Source organism: Cervus elaphus, chromosome 2 (genome assembly GCF_910594005.1).
Source record: "Cervus elaphus chromosome 2, mCerEla1.1, whole genome shotgun sequence".
Lineage (NCBI taxonomy): Eukaryota > Metazoa > Chordata > Mammalia > Artiodactyla > Cervidae > Cervus > Cervus elaphus.
Window position 1 is genome coordinate 32,718,461 of NC_057816.1, and position 17,479 is coordinate 32,735,939.

Sequence of the window (17,479 nt, forward strand, 5' to 3'; positions counted from 1 at the left end):
TGCCATTTTATGCCTACCCTAGGGCCCCCTAGACTGGACAGCTGGAGGGTTGGGGGCCTATTCGCTCGGTAATGCCCACCCTCCCCTCTGTGTCTCCCACTGCCCTGGAGACGCACGGGGCCCGTGGGTGCCAGGGCCCTACCTCCATCGTTGTCCTTGCTGTCGCCACAGGCGGTCTCCATGGACGTGTCACAGCCAGCTCCTCTCCAGCCCAGCTGGCAGACGCAATGCCACCCGTTCAGGTCCAAGGTACATCTGCCGTTGCCATTGCACAGGCCAGGGCAACCCTCTGCAAGGCAAAGCAGCCAGAATCAGGGTCTGATCAACCACAGGCACGGACTGTGCTCACACACACTCACACTCGACCTGTCAGCTCACAAAAGGCCTTCACGTTCGTCAGCTCACTGATGCCCTGGGTACCTGGGGATGCCTATCGTTATAACTGCCCCTTTCTTCTAAGGCTACTGCGACTCAGAGGTGGAAGGGCCTGCTGAGACCACATGGTTAGGACATGGAACCTTCAGGAGGTAGCGGGGCTAGGGCTGATGTATGCAAAACCCCCTCTTTCCAAAGTGATCAGGAGTCTAGAGCCAGAGTCAACGGATGTGGGCTTATCCAAATCTGGCCAGTGGAGCTGTGGGGCTGACTCTTCGCTCCTTGCTCACTCTTGCCTGTTGTTCCTGCCTCTGTTTTGTTCAAAACAAAGGAATGATCATCCTCTTGCTTACTCCTCTTGTTGCCTCAGCACATCTGGGTCTCATTCTAAAGGCCTGTACTTTTCTCAGGCCTTGGGACTAGGCCCATCATATGGGACCTTAGGCTTCGCATTTGTTTTGTCCGATTTCCTCCTGAACAACTGTCTTTGCTTTGAGGAAGAGTCCTGGGGTCTCTTTCTTCCCATCTGATCCTCAGCCACTCAGAGCAGCCTGGATGACTGCCACGAGAGCGCCTAACGAGGGCTGTCTGGGAATGCCAGGGCAGGTTTGGGCAGGCTGCTCGCCCCTAATTGTGTTCATCTGTACATCTGTCTGCCTGCCTGTCATTTATTAGGCACCTTCTCTGGGCTAGCACTGGAGGTACAGACATGAATAAGACCTAGTTCTTATTCTTAAGGAGCATGCAGCCTATCAAAGGAGACAGATTTGTATGAGCAAAATATTTCACTGCTAAGTGCCCTGAGGGAGATGTACAAAATATGGTGGGAACCAAACACGGGAGTGGCCATCTGTCTGCGAGGGCTGGGATGATTTAATCAGGGAGGGTCAGGAGATATTTAGACTCTGCCTGAGTTCTGCTTTGACTAGATCATAAGGTGGGAGTTATTATTATTCCAGTAAGCTTGCAGGTTTTTGCTTACCACCTTTTCCAGAATCTGTGAAGTTACATGCTTCACTCCAGCTTCTACTTTGCTGCTTGAAATTCATCAAGTCCTCATTTTAACAAACCTGCCAACTCCTTTCTTAGAGGGGCCATCAAGAAAGGCCTCACCAGGATGCCTTCCATGGCTTTTCTCTGGCCCTGCTCAGTCTCGGGGGAAGGTATGGATGTGAAAGCACGCAGCCATCTATAAATGTCTTATTATTAAGAGCAGCAAACTGCTACAAATACAGCTGTAAACTGAATTTTCTATCATGAAATAACTGAAAACTGACCCATTACTCTTAAATGAAATAAGTATGGATATGGCTGTCTGGTACAAGGCCTAGGCCAAGGTAGGCACTCACTAAATGGCAGATCAATTAGAATCTAAAGCTGTAGTGTTTCAAGGCCTTTTTATCCTTGACTGGTATTACAAAGTAGAATTTATACTTGAGATGTTCAGCATAGCCACCAGTCAATTTGCCCACTGTACTTTCCATTCAAAGGAAGAAACATTTATTGAGTGTGTATTCCCGCAGAAGCTTTGAAGCAAATGTAGACTATGGGGTCTCTGCCTGGCAGAAGCCTGTTGGGAGAAGTGGGATGGCATCAGCATGGTCACCCCAGAAGAAATCGAGGCAGCAGCTGAGAAGCACAGGAGCAGCGCTGTGATGTGCAGGCATTCTGACTCAGAAGCTGACCTCAGCCACTCCTGATCTAAGCACCTACAGGCTCCCTCTTTGTCCAATTAGTCCCATTTAAAGTTTTGTCCATCCAGCCAAAACTTCCTTTAAGTTAAGCCTCATTTGTTGAAATCAGCCTCGGAGGAAGAAGGGTCCAATTGTTAAGGATAGTAGTAGACTGCTTTCTTTTGCTCCGAGGTGTAGGCTCGTGTAAGATGCAAAGAATCTCTCTTGAATAAGAGCACAAGCTTCAGAGTCATATCAAAGGCTGGTTCTACCACTCAGTGACTGTAAGACCCAGGTACCTTATTTAATTCCTTTGAGCCTCAGTCTACTTATACAATGGGGTTGTTGGGAGGAGTAAATAAGATAATGTATGCAAGATGCACAAAGCCGGACATACAGCTTGAACACAATATCTGAGTCTTCTACATGTCATGACTTTCTCTCTAGTTTGAGTAGAGGGACTATCATATCATAAGTTGTATCCATAACCCCAGATAGGGGCCATAGAAAGGCAAAAAGAAAACTGAGGCAATTATCTAGATCAAAGTCAGCAAAGTATTTTGTAAAGGTTCAGCTACTGAATATTTTGCCTTGTGAGCAATATGGTCTTTTTGGCTCTGTCATTACCAAATTCTGCCATTATAGCTTGAAAGGAGCCATATACAATTTGTAAATCAATGGGCATGGTTGTGTTCCAACAAAATGTTATTTATAAAAATGGGATGAGCCAGATTTGGTCTGTGTTCTGTAGTCTGCCAAACCCTGATTTAGATGCTTCAGGACAGTGATGACAATGACAGTTGCCATATACTGAGGGTCTACTATGGCTTACCACTGTGCTAGACATTCTACATATATTATTTCCAAAACTAAGTAACTTTTGGTTATATTTTTTCAGATCCTGATTGTCTAAGGCAGTGTCCGTTTCACACCATTTAATCCTAAGTTTTTAATAAAAACCAAATCTTATAATAGAATGTGGACTTTGGAACGGGACAGAACAGTTCAAATCCCAGTGCCACCATCTTACTTTGTTGTTGCAGAGTCATGTCTGACTCTGCGACTCCAGGGACTGTAGCCCGCCAGGCTCCTCTGTCCATGGGATTTCCCAGGCAAGAATACTGGAGTGGGTTGCAATTCCCTTCTCCAGGGAGTGGGTTGCCATTTCCTTCTCTAGGGGATCATCTTGATCCAGGGTTTAAACCTGTTTCCTGCACTGGCAGCCAGTCTTGGGGAATCCCATATAATGTTTGGTAAATCATTTAACTCTCCAAGTTCAGTTGTGGTATCTGTAAAATGGAGCTAATACCCAATCCAAAGGGTTGTTAAGAATGTTAATGGGATAATGTATACCAATTATTTACCACAGTGGATAACACAGGTAGGCATTTAATAAATGATAGCTGCTATTATTATTATTGGGCTTATTTGTTTTAACATTGTATTGGTCCAACTTCACTACAAAACTCACAAACCAGAAAATAACACTTTGCCAGTCCAAACTGTTCAACATTTGGGTCAAAAGCTATGGTCCTCATAAATACAAACCTTGCCAGAGAGAGCTGAGACAAACCCAATGCTGTGGTCATGGGGTCAACACGCAGCTCAGCAGGAAGCAGTAAGATAGATGGGTTCAGGGCCCCGAGTCCCAGCCCAGGCCCACCTGACTTTCCTAGTGCTCTGTCCTTCTCCTTGAGAGCAACTGTCCCAAGCATACTTAAATGGTTCATTTTGCAATAATTTAAGGTCTATTCCCTCCATTAGAATGTAACCTCCATAAAGGTAATTTTGGACCTAAACTAGTACCTTGCATAGAGCCAGTACTCCATATATTTGAGCTGAAATGGATCAATGGATGAGGCGGGAGACGTAGGTTCTGCCTGCCTAACTTGGGATCTTGGCAAAGTAATTTGTCCTCTCTTGACCTCAATTTCCTCATCTATTGGGGTGGCCAAAATGTTTATTTGGGTTTTTCCATAACATCTTACAGAAAAACCCAAATGAACTTTTTGGCCAACTCAATACGAAATGAAGGTTTGGATGAGATGCTCTGTGAGGCTCTTCCAGTACCACCATCCAATAGAGAAGGTCAAAATAACCTCAAATTGGATAATTCTGTTCTTAATTTCAACAAACTTTACTTAACACCTATTGGATGCCAGGCATGCATTAATTCTGGAGTATACACAGATGAGATACAGCCTCTGCCCTCAATATTTTTATACTCTATTTATCTATTGTTACCTTTTATCTTTTGTTCCAAGACAATTTAAGACAGGATGGGGCTTCCTTGGTGGCTCAGATGGTAAAGACTCTGCCTGAAATGCAGAAGACCCAGGTTTGATCCCTATCCCTGGGTCGGGAAGTTCCCCTAAAGGAGGACATGGTAACCCATTCCAGTATTCTCGCTTGGAGAATCACTATGGGCAGAGGAGCCTTGCGGGCTACGGTCCACGGGGTTGCAAAGAGCCAGACACAACTGAGTGACTAACACTTTCACTTTCGTTCCAGGACAATTTAAAATGGGTCTTATAATCGCAAACAATGCTTCTCCAAGTGAATTCTTTGAACTATCAGATCTATGAGTTCCTCAAAAGCAAACCTCTATAGTTAAATAAGTTTAGGAAACAATATATCCTATATTCTCATCCTAGAAAGTCACACTAAACACATTAAAGCCTCTGGGGAGTCTTACAACAAAGAAACCTGCGTAGTAGATTATTGGAACATTTTCCAGTTTGACCTCAGAACTCCTAGCTGCCACCCCAACCATTTACAATCATGTGGAAAATTCTATTCCACAAAACCCTCTTTGGGAAGCCCTGCTCTCGTGAGCTCCACTTAGCACACAGGGCTTGGTGCACACATTCTGTGCAGCTCTGAAACTGCCAGGCCCATATTCTCAGGGAGGGTCCACTCTACATAAAAAATCACAGGAACACTCTCTCCACACTCAGTTTCTTTAAATGGACCAGTTTCTATCCTGAGGGTCTGCACTGTCCAACTGGTTTCAGAGACACCTGGAGTACCTGTGGCTTGAGTGAGGTTTGCTCTCATGTGGCAATTTGCTTCTGAAATCATCACACCCCCCATTAGCCAGTATGAAGAGGCCTCCTCTGGGGGGGAACATGTTGACTTTCTTAAAGTAATATGTCCTGCCCTTACCTGCTGCTAAAACTCATCAATTCCATAACCCTGAAACACATCAATAATTCAGAGAGTCCAACTGGCACTAACAATCCTCTCTGGAAGGATTCATAGTGGGCATTTCCCAGAGCCCAAAATAATATAATTTTAAGGTTTAGAGAAGGGCTAAGCTTTTCAAAAGAAATAACGCCCTTTAAATGACAAGGGACTACTTTATTTCCAACCTCCTATTTAAGCCTACGAAGAAGACTCCTTTGAAGCTAGAAGACTTTCAGAATCCTTGAAGGTATTTAGTTTTTATTTATGTGGTAGAGGAGCTATATAACATACCTATCCCACTTATGTTTCTCATTCTGGTCTTCTTGTACATTTTCATCCCTACAGGCAGTTCTTTAAACAAGGGCACCATCATCTCTTACCTGGATGACAGCAACAGCCTCCTGATTGGTCTCTTTGCCCCTAAATGTTCCTTCTCAACTTTTCCCACAATATGGCCAGATCGATCCTTCCAAATCATAAATGCCATCAAGTCATCTGCGTGCTGTTCAGTCGCTCACTCATGTCCGACTCTTTTGCAACCCCATGGACTGCAGCCCACCAGGCTCCTCTGCCCATGGAATTTTCCCAGCAAGAACACTGGAGTGGACTGCCATTTCCTTTTCCAAGGGATCGTCCCAACCCAGGGGTAGAACCTGCATCTCCTGCATTGGCAGGCAGATTCTTTGCTGCCTGGGAAGCCCCATCAAGTCAGTACCCTGCTTTTAAAAGCCTTCAGTGGCCTCTCATATGTTATGTTATGGCCCACAGTTTTGGTCTATGGGGCCCTGCCTAAGGTGGGGAGGGCTCTCATTGCTAAGTGACCGAGGGATGTCCTCTGTCGCAATGCTCATCATGTTTTGTTGGAACTATTTTTAGTGTTTCAGTGACAATATATTTTTAGCGATTTCTCTGGGAGGTCGAGGCCTCTTCTGTTGTGTGGCTCCACATTTCCTCACACTTAGGAGGAGGCCAATATACTTGGTGAGTGGCTATTGTTTCTTCAGTGTCTACCAAGGCAAGGGGACAGAAAGAACAAAAGCTGGCTTGTCTTTCAACTGCAAAATACTCTACTCTGAAAAGTCCCAGGCTTACATATATCAGCCTCTGAATTCTTTTTTGTGAATTACTAGCACCCATTATACCAGAGAGTCAGTCCGATGGGGGCTTGGTGGAGAACTAGATTTTTGGCAAGAAACATTTGTCTTTTAAAGTGACTTATGATTCATTGACCTAATCTAGCTCAAGGTTTGGTGAATATTTTCTGAACTACAGATCAGAACAGGTGGCTTGAGAGAGAATGTGGGTTACTTCCTGGTGAAGGTGTCAGCTTGGATGATGTGGTTTGGAGGAAAAAATGCTGGAAATTAATGGGACAGTCTTCATGACTATGACAAGAAGAAAGAATATTGGAAATATGGATTAGGCCAGGAAATATAAAATCCTGGTTCTGCCACTTACTACAAGTGTGATCCAGGCTGGGCCACTCAACTTCTTCAACTTTAATTTCCTTTTTCAATCAAATGAGTATAATTCTATCTGTCCCCTTAAAAAAAATTCACAGGACTCACTCAAGACTCATGGATGTGGAAAAACTTCACATAGTAGGAAAAACATTCACCAAATAGATGGTGACATTATTAAACTTAATCCATCTTGAGGATTCCCCTGATGATGATCATGTGTGAAATGCCTATTTTAAAGAGGCTCAGAGGTGTGACTCTTTCTTGCTGCAATAATTTTATTCTTGGTTGAAGGCCAGTACGTAAAATTAAAGGAACCTTGCTTCTCAACACCAGGTATCCATTGAATGGGCACCACAATCACCTTTGCTGTATTTGGCAGAGATATCCCAGTTGAAAAGCAGTCATTTAGGGTGCCCTAAAATCCTTTCCATGAATTTTTAAACAGCAGTTGCTATCTCATATTAAAAGCCAATTTAGTCTTTTTCTTTACAGTTTCAAAAATTAGCCTGGCTAATGAAGTCCTTCTCCAAATTAAGGGTGAGGTTAAGTGCATGATGATAAAACAGCACAGCTAACATTTACTGAGCACCAGTCCTGCCCACTTGCGGAACACTTTACATTCACTACTTTACTGAATCCTCATGCCAAGCCTATGAGGCAAGTTCTGTTATCAAGCTCATTTTATAAGGACTCTGAGGGAAGGGAGGGAGGTTGGTCATTGAATTCATTAAGTGTTGGAGTTTAGATTCAAACTCAGGTAGTCTGACTCCAGAGTATGTGTCCTTAAGCACTGAGCATATATTTGGTACCCGGTGCTGTGTGAGGGCTTAAGGATAAAAAGATGAAGATGGCACAGTATTTCTCCTCTGGGAGCTTGGAGCCTTTCTGGAGCACACATATCTGATCATTCAGAGACTTCTTCTTAGAGCAGTGAGGCCTTTTTGCAAAATTAGGTACCATCTACTTAATGTAAATGGCAAGAATTACTTTGCCTGTAGGGAACACTCTGCAAAGATAAAACTTAACTAAGTCAGGCCTTCTCTGAAGAGGGAAAAAAAAAAATCTAAACAAACAGACCATTTACTTTCTGAGGTCAGGGGTCTGTTTTCCCCTCATTTCTCCAGAGCCTGGCACAGTATCTAGTGGGAATGGAGTTCTTAAGATTTCTTAGGTGGCTCCAGGGTCTCTGTTGCTTCCTGTCTCAGACCACCCACCCTGGTTCCCAGCAACTTAATTCTGATGGACCAGGGGCCACAGGGATGGGCAGGGTGACATGAGATGGGGCAGAAAGGGTGTATGGGAAGGGAAGGATAACAGCATGATGGCAATGTCACAAACAGATTGAGCACTTGGGGGGCGGGGAAGAAGGATACTCCAGGTATATCAACCGTCTGGTGATTAAAACCCTGCCCCCGGGGCAGTAGATGCTGTGACAAAGTCCGGGACGTGGCAGCATTGGGATGCCATGCTTAGAGAGTACATGTGTATTTCTAGATGCACATTTCTTCTGTTATGCCCATACACAAACACACACACAAAGACAATTGGAAAATAGAGGAAGGAAGACCATACCTTTAACTACCCTATCCAGATAGTGCGCTTGGGAAATAAAAGACAGCACATTTAAGGTAGGATCCAGAAAGTGCAATACTGCCTGTCACACAACCATGCCGGGTGCTAAGGAGACAAAGGGGGCCGCACCCCACATTTGGGACAGCCCTGCCAGGGAGAGGAAAATAAAACCAAACACAGGACAATATGAGAGAGAAGGAGGGAGAGCAAGCACATTCTCTAGGAAGGGCCAAAAGGAACGTCAACCCACTCGGAGCCAGGCGTTTGGGAACGTGATCACATAAACAGGAGGACACGTGGATAAGGAAACCAGGAGGAGGGGGGGGAGGATGGGAAGCTGCAAAAGTGGCCATGCTCCTGATCCGTCAGCTTTATGGGAAACAGGCACTTTGTCTGCCCAGAGCACCGTCCACCTTCCCTTCGCTGTGGGACGAGAGCGAGGCAGAAGCCTGTCTGGGCAGAGGTGCCCGCAGAAAGTTGGGGTTCAGAGACAGGCAAGACGTGAGTCATCTCTGATACGCACTAGGGGAGCGGGCTGAGTCTTTGGTCAAATATACTGCTAGCCTATCTGCTTGCCACTCTTGTATTTTCCATGGACCCACGCGCCCACATGAACGCAGAATGCTTGGTGTTCTAAGTGAGATGTGTCTCTCCTTTGTGCCTCTTACACAGAAGGTGCGGTGCAGGTCAGTGGAGGTTGCTGTGGAAGAAAGGAAACCCTGACCCCTTCTCAATCCTGATGAACTCAAAAAGGTATTTAGAATGATGTATGCTTTGTTTTCCAGTACATACGCCATTGTTAACGATCATACATCACCACTGGGGGGTTATATTCAAGCAGTGAATTATTTGGCAATCTGAGGTTTTGCTTATTTGTGAGCGTGTTAAATGTTAGTTGCTCAGCTGTTTCCAATTCTTTGCAACCCCATGGACTGTAGCCCACCAGGTTCCTCTCTCCATGGAATTCTCCAGGCAAGAATGCTGGAGAGAGTTGCTGTGCCCTTCTCCAGGGGATCTTTCCTACCCAGGGACTGAACCCAAGTCTCCTGCATTGCTGGCAGATTCTTTACTGTCTGAGCCACCAAGGGAGCCTATTGGTGAGTATGGGTGTCAAATGTGGCTCTGAAATAAGCCTGCTACGCATATATGTGGGTGCCTGGCTATGTGTCTGGAGCAGGGCAGACCTCTTCATCTCCAGCACATATCAGTCACACCATCTTACCTTCCCCATTAGGCTGTGGTCACAGACTTTGGAGGGGTTTCCCTCACACCTCCCCCCTCTACAGCTCCCTCATAAGTGCTCCCACGGAGCCTGGGGAGATGGCCACCTCCTGAAGGGCTGATGTTTTCAGCCAGGCTGGCCCCCACTCTTAGCTTGATTTCACATGTGAACCAAAAGTCCGTAAGGGAGGGCTCAGCTGCAGTGGTGAGGCCTTATCTGGAAGCCCTAGGGTTCTATAAACTGTGAGAACATTCTTACTCTCTTTATAAAAAAAAAGCATAAATTTTATGTTTTCAATCCTCTGGACAGGACAGATACTGTTGCTGTTCATCAATATATATTTGCCTCCAAAGGCTCGTGGATGAAAGGCTATGTTCTAATAGTTCAGGCCTCCTTGTGGTCGGTGCTTCAAGATGAAATACGCTCCCAGAGGCTGCAGAGCCAAGAGGAAAATTGGGAAGCGAAGTTTAAATGGGTCTGCATGCTTCCCCTTCATTCTCAAAGATCCTGTGGAGTCCATGGGCTGACAGGATGTAAGCAGGAAATGCGAAGGGGAGTGGTGTATTATGCAGGAAGGAACAAACAAAACTGTGGACAGACAGAGAGTGAAAAACAGGATCAGCCTGCATGGAAAAACAAGCCCAGGAAGCATCTCTGGAGAAGGCGAACTCTTTCTTGATGCCTGGTGCTTTTGCAGCCTTCGTCTTAGTCAAGCTTGTTCGTCTAAGTTTGTAAAGTAATCTAAAATTGCTTAGAGGTCATCTCCCGGGATACGCCATCAGACAGCCATAACATACGGGATTTCTTAGCTCAGCTGGTGTTCTTAGCTTTCCGATCTGCAGAGTTCTGTGAAGGGTCCTAATCATATATTCTGGTCATAACTCTGAACCCAGCTACAGACGAAATAGAGTGAGCCTAGATGTCTCTCATGGGGCTGGCAAGGATGACACAGCTGGACGAGACACCACTGTTGGAATCCAAATGGCTATACAGCTGTGGAGCATCCATGTGGATGGAGCTCTCAGACCAGAAAAATGTCTCCAAACTCGATGGTGATATTGTGGCTCTGGTGATGAGTAAAGATTATATCCACTATGCAGACTAATCTCCCCAAGTTCAGGGGCTGACCTCAGAGAGCTCTTGCTCTCTCTTCTAATGTCATTTCATTTATAAGAACTACTTAGTAATAAAGTTCTCTATTAAGCATGTTTTTAGTACCTTGAACAAATGCTTACTAACTTCTTAGATACAGGCAGGAATGGCAGCCAGTGTAAGGGACGGAGGCAGACTCAGGTTGCAGTCAATACTGTGGGTTTCAGGAGACAAAAGTGGGCTCCACAAATCCTGAGATTCCTTCCCTACACAGAGACCTCAAGCCACACTGTGAATCTAAACGCTGATAACAGCCAGTCAACACCAAGTCCAAGCAACACCAAGTCCAAGGGTTCTCTGGGCGCAGAACAGAGCTTTCTTGTCTCTACTGAAAATCAAAGTGGTAACTGGGTCTTTGAAGTCCAATGTCATTTACTTATAAGAGGCATGTGCATAAGTCCACACTGCTGTTTCTTTCACTGTTTGAAAATCTTGGAGCATATGCCCTTGAGTAGAGTTAATTAAAATTTCATTGTGATTTTAAAGCACTAACTGTAAGAAAACATGATGTCAAGTCCCTAGGCTTGCATTATGGATGGTGGATTCAGGGCTTCCCCAAATTCCTTCATCTTTTTCTTTTAGAGTTTAGGATGAAAACGATGGCAGTAGAATCATCTTCCTCTCAGACGATGATTATCTTTTCAACATTGCACACGATTCTCAAGCTTCTGCTATATTCCTGTCACTATGCAAGAAACTGGAGACCATGGAAGCACACAGTTATTTATAAGACAAATTCTGGGCCTTTGGCAGGAGGGAAGTCTGTGAGGTCTTAGCTCTCTTTAGTATTTCTATGACCTGCGACATGAAAGCTTCTTTCCTTTGCTTGCTTGTACCAATGGAAGTTTCTAAACATTTCTCTTGAGATAATCCCAATAAGCTTCAGGAGTCCCTTATCAAAGGCTGTGAAGAACATGGCAAGAAGTTTTTTCACTCTTATCCTCCAGGAGCCTCAGCTGACTCTTAACAGTTGTATCATGGGTATGCGTTAGGTCAGATGAAACAAGGATTACTATGGCAGGTGATGATAACTGGGGTGGTTATAGTCATCTGAACTTCTTTCAGATGGATGACAGATCATCCAAGAGATATTCTTGTTAAGTTCTTAGATACATTAATGCTCTTCTCTCTTTGGATCAAGGATCAGTGAGGAGTAAGTAGCCCATGGCACCCGCCCTGAGAGGGACTCACAGAGCCCACTAATTGGTCTCCAGTTTCCCACTCCTATCACATGTGGGCTGAGAGCTCCCAGGACCATCAACTAATCAAGCTCCTGTTCTGATAATGTGGGGGCAGACCCCTGTCCATGTCCTCTTTCTCCTTGTCAGCGTTTGTCCTGCAACTCCTGGGTCCTGATGTGAGAGCATGCCTTTGAGGAGGCAGAAGGCAGGAGGAGAAGGGGACGACAGAGGATGAGATGGCTGGATGGCATGACCAACTCGATGGACATGAGTTTGCGCAAGCTCCGGGAGTTGGTGATGGACAGGGAAGCCTGGCATGCTGTAGTTTGTGGAGTCGCAAAGAGTCGGATATGATTGTGCGACTGAACTGTAAGCATAGGATTATCTCACAGACGCAGATATCTTATGAGTGCTTGTGAGTCCTCTTGCTTGAGGACTGTCTGATAACACAAAAGAAACTCAAGGGCGAGCATTCAAAAGTGGACAAAGGACTCCAGAAGTTTGTGTGGCCTTCCTCTATAATTCCTCTGCATCGTGAAGTCTGGCTTTGTTCACTCCAGTAATTGCATCATCACAGTATTATTTTGATCTTTACTCCCAGAGGGGGATTTGTTTAAGAATCAGGATTTATAGGACTGGACAGCTCTCCTGAAGCCTAGTAAATAATTCTGTATATCTGGCATTTTGAACAATCACAGCTTTGGGGTCAAGGTTGGAATTTTACCAATGTAATCAGAAGCTAGCATTTCCCACATGTGTTTTGGGACTTTCTAGTCAAGGGAAATGAATAAAGTAACCATCATAGAAATGATCCAAAATGTTGATGTTTTCAAAGAAATAGTAAAAATTAAGCACCTTCTTAAATTTAGCTATGATTTTCAGCTTTCTCTAATGAAATAGGAGGTCAAGCCCCAGACTTAAAAGACCCATAAAATTCTTCGAAAATATGTCCAAAAATATGCTTTTGGTGACTCTGTCTTGACCACATACTTGAGAAATGAATCCACGTCGCATCCTACCTTAACTTCTGAACTAGGGAAACTGGGTTCCATTTACACTAGGGTGTATTAGAAACAAGTAAGTGAGAGTGAAAAGGAAAATACCCCTTTTTATTTTTAGGAGCAGGTGATGATGGATGTGCAGGTCTGTAGGCAGGGGAGGAGGGGCTGGAATGCCAGTGTCCCTGTAGGCCTCCCCAGCCCTCTGCATCCTGAGATCTGAGATTCATAGATGGAGAAACTGAAGCCCCCAGCGACCATGTGGTCTGCCATGGTGCTTCTTCACCAAGACCTTTCTTGAAGATGCAGAGAGATGGATAATTCCCAACATAAAGAATTAAGATCCAAAATATTCCTGCTGTTTGACAAGAATATTGTCATTAAAGAGGATGCCACTGCCAAATTTCCTTTCATTGTGAAACTAATCTATTTTATTAAAAAAAAATCAAGTAGTTTCCATAAAAGAAAAGGTGGACCCAGATCTCCAAAAAGAGATACTTAATTCCTGCTATATAATCTACTCTGGAAAATGTCACTGGGTTAAGAAGGTTCTCATGCTGGGGACTTGTCATAAGACGTTCAGACTTGTCTTACTCTTTTATGCTGTTTATTAGGTAATCAAGTCATTCTTTCCTGTTTATGGAAGGCAGGAGTGTGCAAATAAACAGCTCTGCTCTCTTTGGCTCCCACTGCATGGAGGTGTCTGAATCAGCATTGTGGATCCTGGCCTTTTCTCTGGTGTAAGACAAAACCACACTTCAACATAGGAACTAGCTGTGCTATAATCAACCCTCATACAATGAGGAAGCCTGATTACAAGAGAAAATTTAACATTTTGAATTTCTAACTTTTCGCACCGGTAGTTTTTGCTTTTCCTAAATGATCCTCACAGGGAGTGTAGTTCCCTGGAAATATAAGAAAGTGCTTCTTGTTGCCATTAAAGATTAAAGAGAGGCTTCTCCATCTCATTTCTGTTCTGAAAAGAAAAAGGAAGGCACCACCATTGTCTCCCTCCTTTGTATCTTGCACCCCTTCCCTTCTACCGACAAGGTTATTGGAGGGTTCCTTTGGCACTAGGGTGTTGAGTTTCTGGCAGGAATGCAGCTGGCCACAGGCGAGACGCACAGAGGGCAAGTTGCCATGCGGGGAGACGAGACAGGGACAAAGGAGACGCTCACCACACAATGACAGGTAATAGGAATCCGAGCCAACGTCCTTTCATCTGAGCCACTATGACTAGCCCATTGCTTCTTCAATGTCCTGTGACATTTTCTGGTATTTATGACTGTCAACCTTCCTCTTGAATCATGTGCACTTTTACCTTGATGTATTTCTTATCTGGAGGGGAAACAGCATCTGCAATCCCAAGGTGGAATTTGTTCTTACAGAGTGACAGCCGGGTGTGCAGGGGGAGGTGGGAGGGCCTGCTTTGACTTCTTGGCATCCAAACAAAGGGATGCTCTTCAAGTTGGGCCGATGAACATCCATGAGATGCTAGACGGAGCACCGCCCGCCCCCAAGCCCTGCCATGAATCATCCGTGACCGGATGAGGGGAGACTTTCCCTAAATCCCTCGTCATTTGACTCAGACGAGATGCTTTAATCTTCTAAAAGTCTGACATCCATAAACCTTGTGCAACTTGGTGGGGTGAGCTGAGGACTCTGCAAGCAAGTGAGAGAAAACAGAATGCGCTCTCTCTGGGCTCTGATTTTGGTTTTAATAAGCACGGGTCCCCTTCCGGGCTGGGAGGCTAAGAGGTCAGCCTGTCCTTAGTCATGCAGAAAAGCGAAGGTGAAGGGGGAGCAGAGTTTAAAGAAGCGGGTGGGCCTCCTGAGTGATTAGGGCCGCTTCTCTTTCAGGGCGTGTCCAGGGCTGTCATGAGATAGGATGACTCTGACAGAAAGAAGCCACCGGTAACGCGGCACGTTCTGCTAAGGAAAAGCAGGCCGGGCTGCCGGCAGCAGGGGAGGCAGCTTTGCGCCTGGTCAGAGCACTGGCCGGCAAACTAACCGCGGGACTCTGAGCACCACTGGAGTAGGAGGGCCCCGCCTCTGGGAAGGACAAGAGCCAGAGGCCTCTGCAGAAAACCCGGGCTTTCTCTGCAGCTCAGGAAACCAAGCCTCAAGTTCCCGTTCTACTTCTTAACAGTTAAGTGACTGGAGGCCTCAGGTCCCTGCAGAGGAGGGGGTAATACACGTGCCTTCACAGGGTGATGGCTGGGTGTATGAAATGATGCAGTTAAAGCCCTCAGCACAGAGCTGGCCACACTGTAAATACTCAAATATCAGAAGCCATTATTATTGATGTTAATAAGTATAAGGCATTCCAGAGCCATTTATAAACATAGCGATGGGGTGGGGGTGGACATGATCAATAAAAACTAATTTCAGGCTATAAAACAGAAGGAATGAAGCCTTAAAAAAAAAAAAAACATGAAATAAGAGGGAGCTCCATTTGTTCAAAATTCCTTCATCCCTCAAAATCTTTGGGGCTTGCCTCCCAGTTTCAGTAAGACTCAGGAGGGGACTTTCAGAGTTGGAGAGGCACTCAGCGCCCTGCCTCCTAAAGCCAGGTGCTCACCATCTGATCACAGATTCTTTCTTTAAAAAAAAAAAAAAAAAAAAAAAAATGGAAGGGGAAGAAGTTAAAACACGCATACACAAACCAGTTGATTCAATAAGGACGTTTTGGTGAGTGTTCATTCCAGGATAATAAACCAAGCAAACGTCTGGCTGTGTTTAAAATCAACAAAACCAGCAGGAAAGGCAGAAAGAAGGGAATGGAGTGATCAGCTTGTTTTGAAAGCTGCCAACAGTGCTGCTTCAGCAGGGGCTGGTGCTGAGGGGCCCCCTGGAGAGGGGAAAGGAGACAAAGGCAGGCAGGACGGAAGCCGAGGACAGGAGTTGGAGGGGGGGACCCCAGGCCTAATGGGCTGCAGATGTGGCCTGGGGCCTGCGGGAAGCTTCCTCCAGGACTCCAGGCCTCTCTGGGAGTAGTGGCCTAGGAGGCCGTGGCGGGGAGGGGTCAGTGCTAGAACCAAGACCTCCCAACCAGACCATAAATCTGATTTAATGGGCTACATGTAATGAGCAGTACGATGCGCCAGCCTGTGCTCAGCTCTTTATGTGCATGCTTGCCCCCGTTTCACAGGGGAGCAAACTGAGGCTGCGAGAGACACTTGCTCACAGTGGCTCAGTGGTCGAGTCATCTGCCTCATTCTTCAACCCCAGCTCCTTAACACACAGCTGTCATCCGTTCGGCCTGGGCAGGGCGAGCCCCAGGGTATGTTACTGGCTGGCTGAGACCCGGGAAATGCAGGCTGGGAGGGAAAAGGTTCCAAATCCCCCAACGGTGAATTCAAGTCCAACTGCTGTCTAGGACAAGCCGACCATAATGTCGTCGGATGAAAGGACTCTCGGCCCAGCTCCCGCATGCGATGGGGCCCCCCGGAGTGCCCGGCAGAGGCAGGCAGCGTGCAGCCCCAGGCAGGCCCGGCCCGCCCCCGTACCGATGGTGCAGTGCTCGCCGTTCCAGCCCGGGCTGCACTCGCACTTGCCGTCGCGGCAGGTCCCGTGCTCCGCGCAGCGCGGGTGGCAGGCGCGCTGGTCGCAGGCCGCCCCCATCCAGCCGTCCTCGCAGCGGCACGTGCCCCCCACGCAGACGCCATGGCCCCCGCAGTCGGCAGCACAGATCTCTGTGGGGCGGGGAGGAGAGAAAACAGGCATTGAGCGAGTTTTCCTGGGGAACAAGGGTCACACTTGGCTCCCCTCCGCCGGGCTCCGTGAGCTGTCAGGGTTCCGGAGGCCCGGGGCTAATCCCTGTGGACAAGGACCCCCTGAGAGAATAGTTCTCCCGGCAGAGGCCTGTCCCCAGCCCCCCGCCTCATCAAAACAGGATGGACTGCAGGCCTCTGCCCTCTTTGCTTTTCCCTGTGGCCAGCCTGTCCCCACTTTTGTGCCTGCCGCTTCCAAAAGGGACCGGCCTTCAGAACAGATGTGAGGGAAAGTCAGATTTAATTAAAAACCAGTTATGTGTGAAAACAAAGTGAGGATGAGTCCCTGATCGCCAACTCAAGTGCTTGTGGGTTTGGCTGGGGTGTGTGAGGGGTCTGGGGCTTGCGTTTCATTCCAGCCTTGACTCTAATTGAGATGGGATGAAAGGGAGGTTGGCTCTCCCACACCCTGTGGGGGTAACTCTGAGTGGCTGTTCTGGGCTTTGGCTGGGTTTATGCTTTGTCCTCTTGCTCATGGCTTCACCCCAACTCCAAGAGCCATCGAAATGGCCTCTCCCATTCAAACCAGTACTGGCTTGGGGGTGGGGGCACTTCACAGCCAGAGTGGAGTTGCCCAGCCCTTCACAAAGGCCCAACTGTGAGATGATGCAGAACACACACACGACCTAATTCACAAGCCCCCTGGGCTTGGGCCAGTGGCAGCTTCACGGTTACGCAGGCAGAGGCTGTGCAGGCTCTGAAAACAACTGCTTTTTAGGAAACCGGTTGAACAACTGGGGCCCTTGGTGCTCTTGGCCAGGGCTGTGATGGAGACCCTGATTTGATTCTGTGCCTTGTGGCCCAATGTTCTTCAAAAGAAAATCCCAATACCTTTAATTTCTTTCAAATTAGACTGACTGACACCGCATCAAGTTGCATTTGCC

The 17,479-nt window shown here is 46.6% G+C and overlaps 1 protein-coding gene across 10 annotated transcripts in view; it reads right to left on the bottom strand.

Annotated features, from left to right (window-relative positions):
* Positions 1-17,479, bottom strand: part of TENM4 (teneurin transmembrane protein 4) — an 826,321-nt gene that overhangs the window by 113,604 nt on the left and 695,238 nt on the right. For all 10 annotated transcript variants that reach the window (XM_043875712.1, XM_043875709.1, XM_043875667.1 and 7 more), the window contains 2 exons: positions 16,332-16,517; positions 143-289 (listed from right to left, as the gene is read on the bottom strand). In XM_043875712.1, coding sequence (XP_043731647.1) covers positions 143-289; positions 16,332-16,517 — 333 coding nt within the window. The remainder of the gene's footprint in view (positions 1-142; positions 290-16,331; positions 16,518-17,479) is intronic.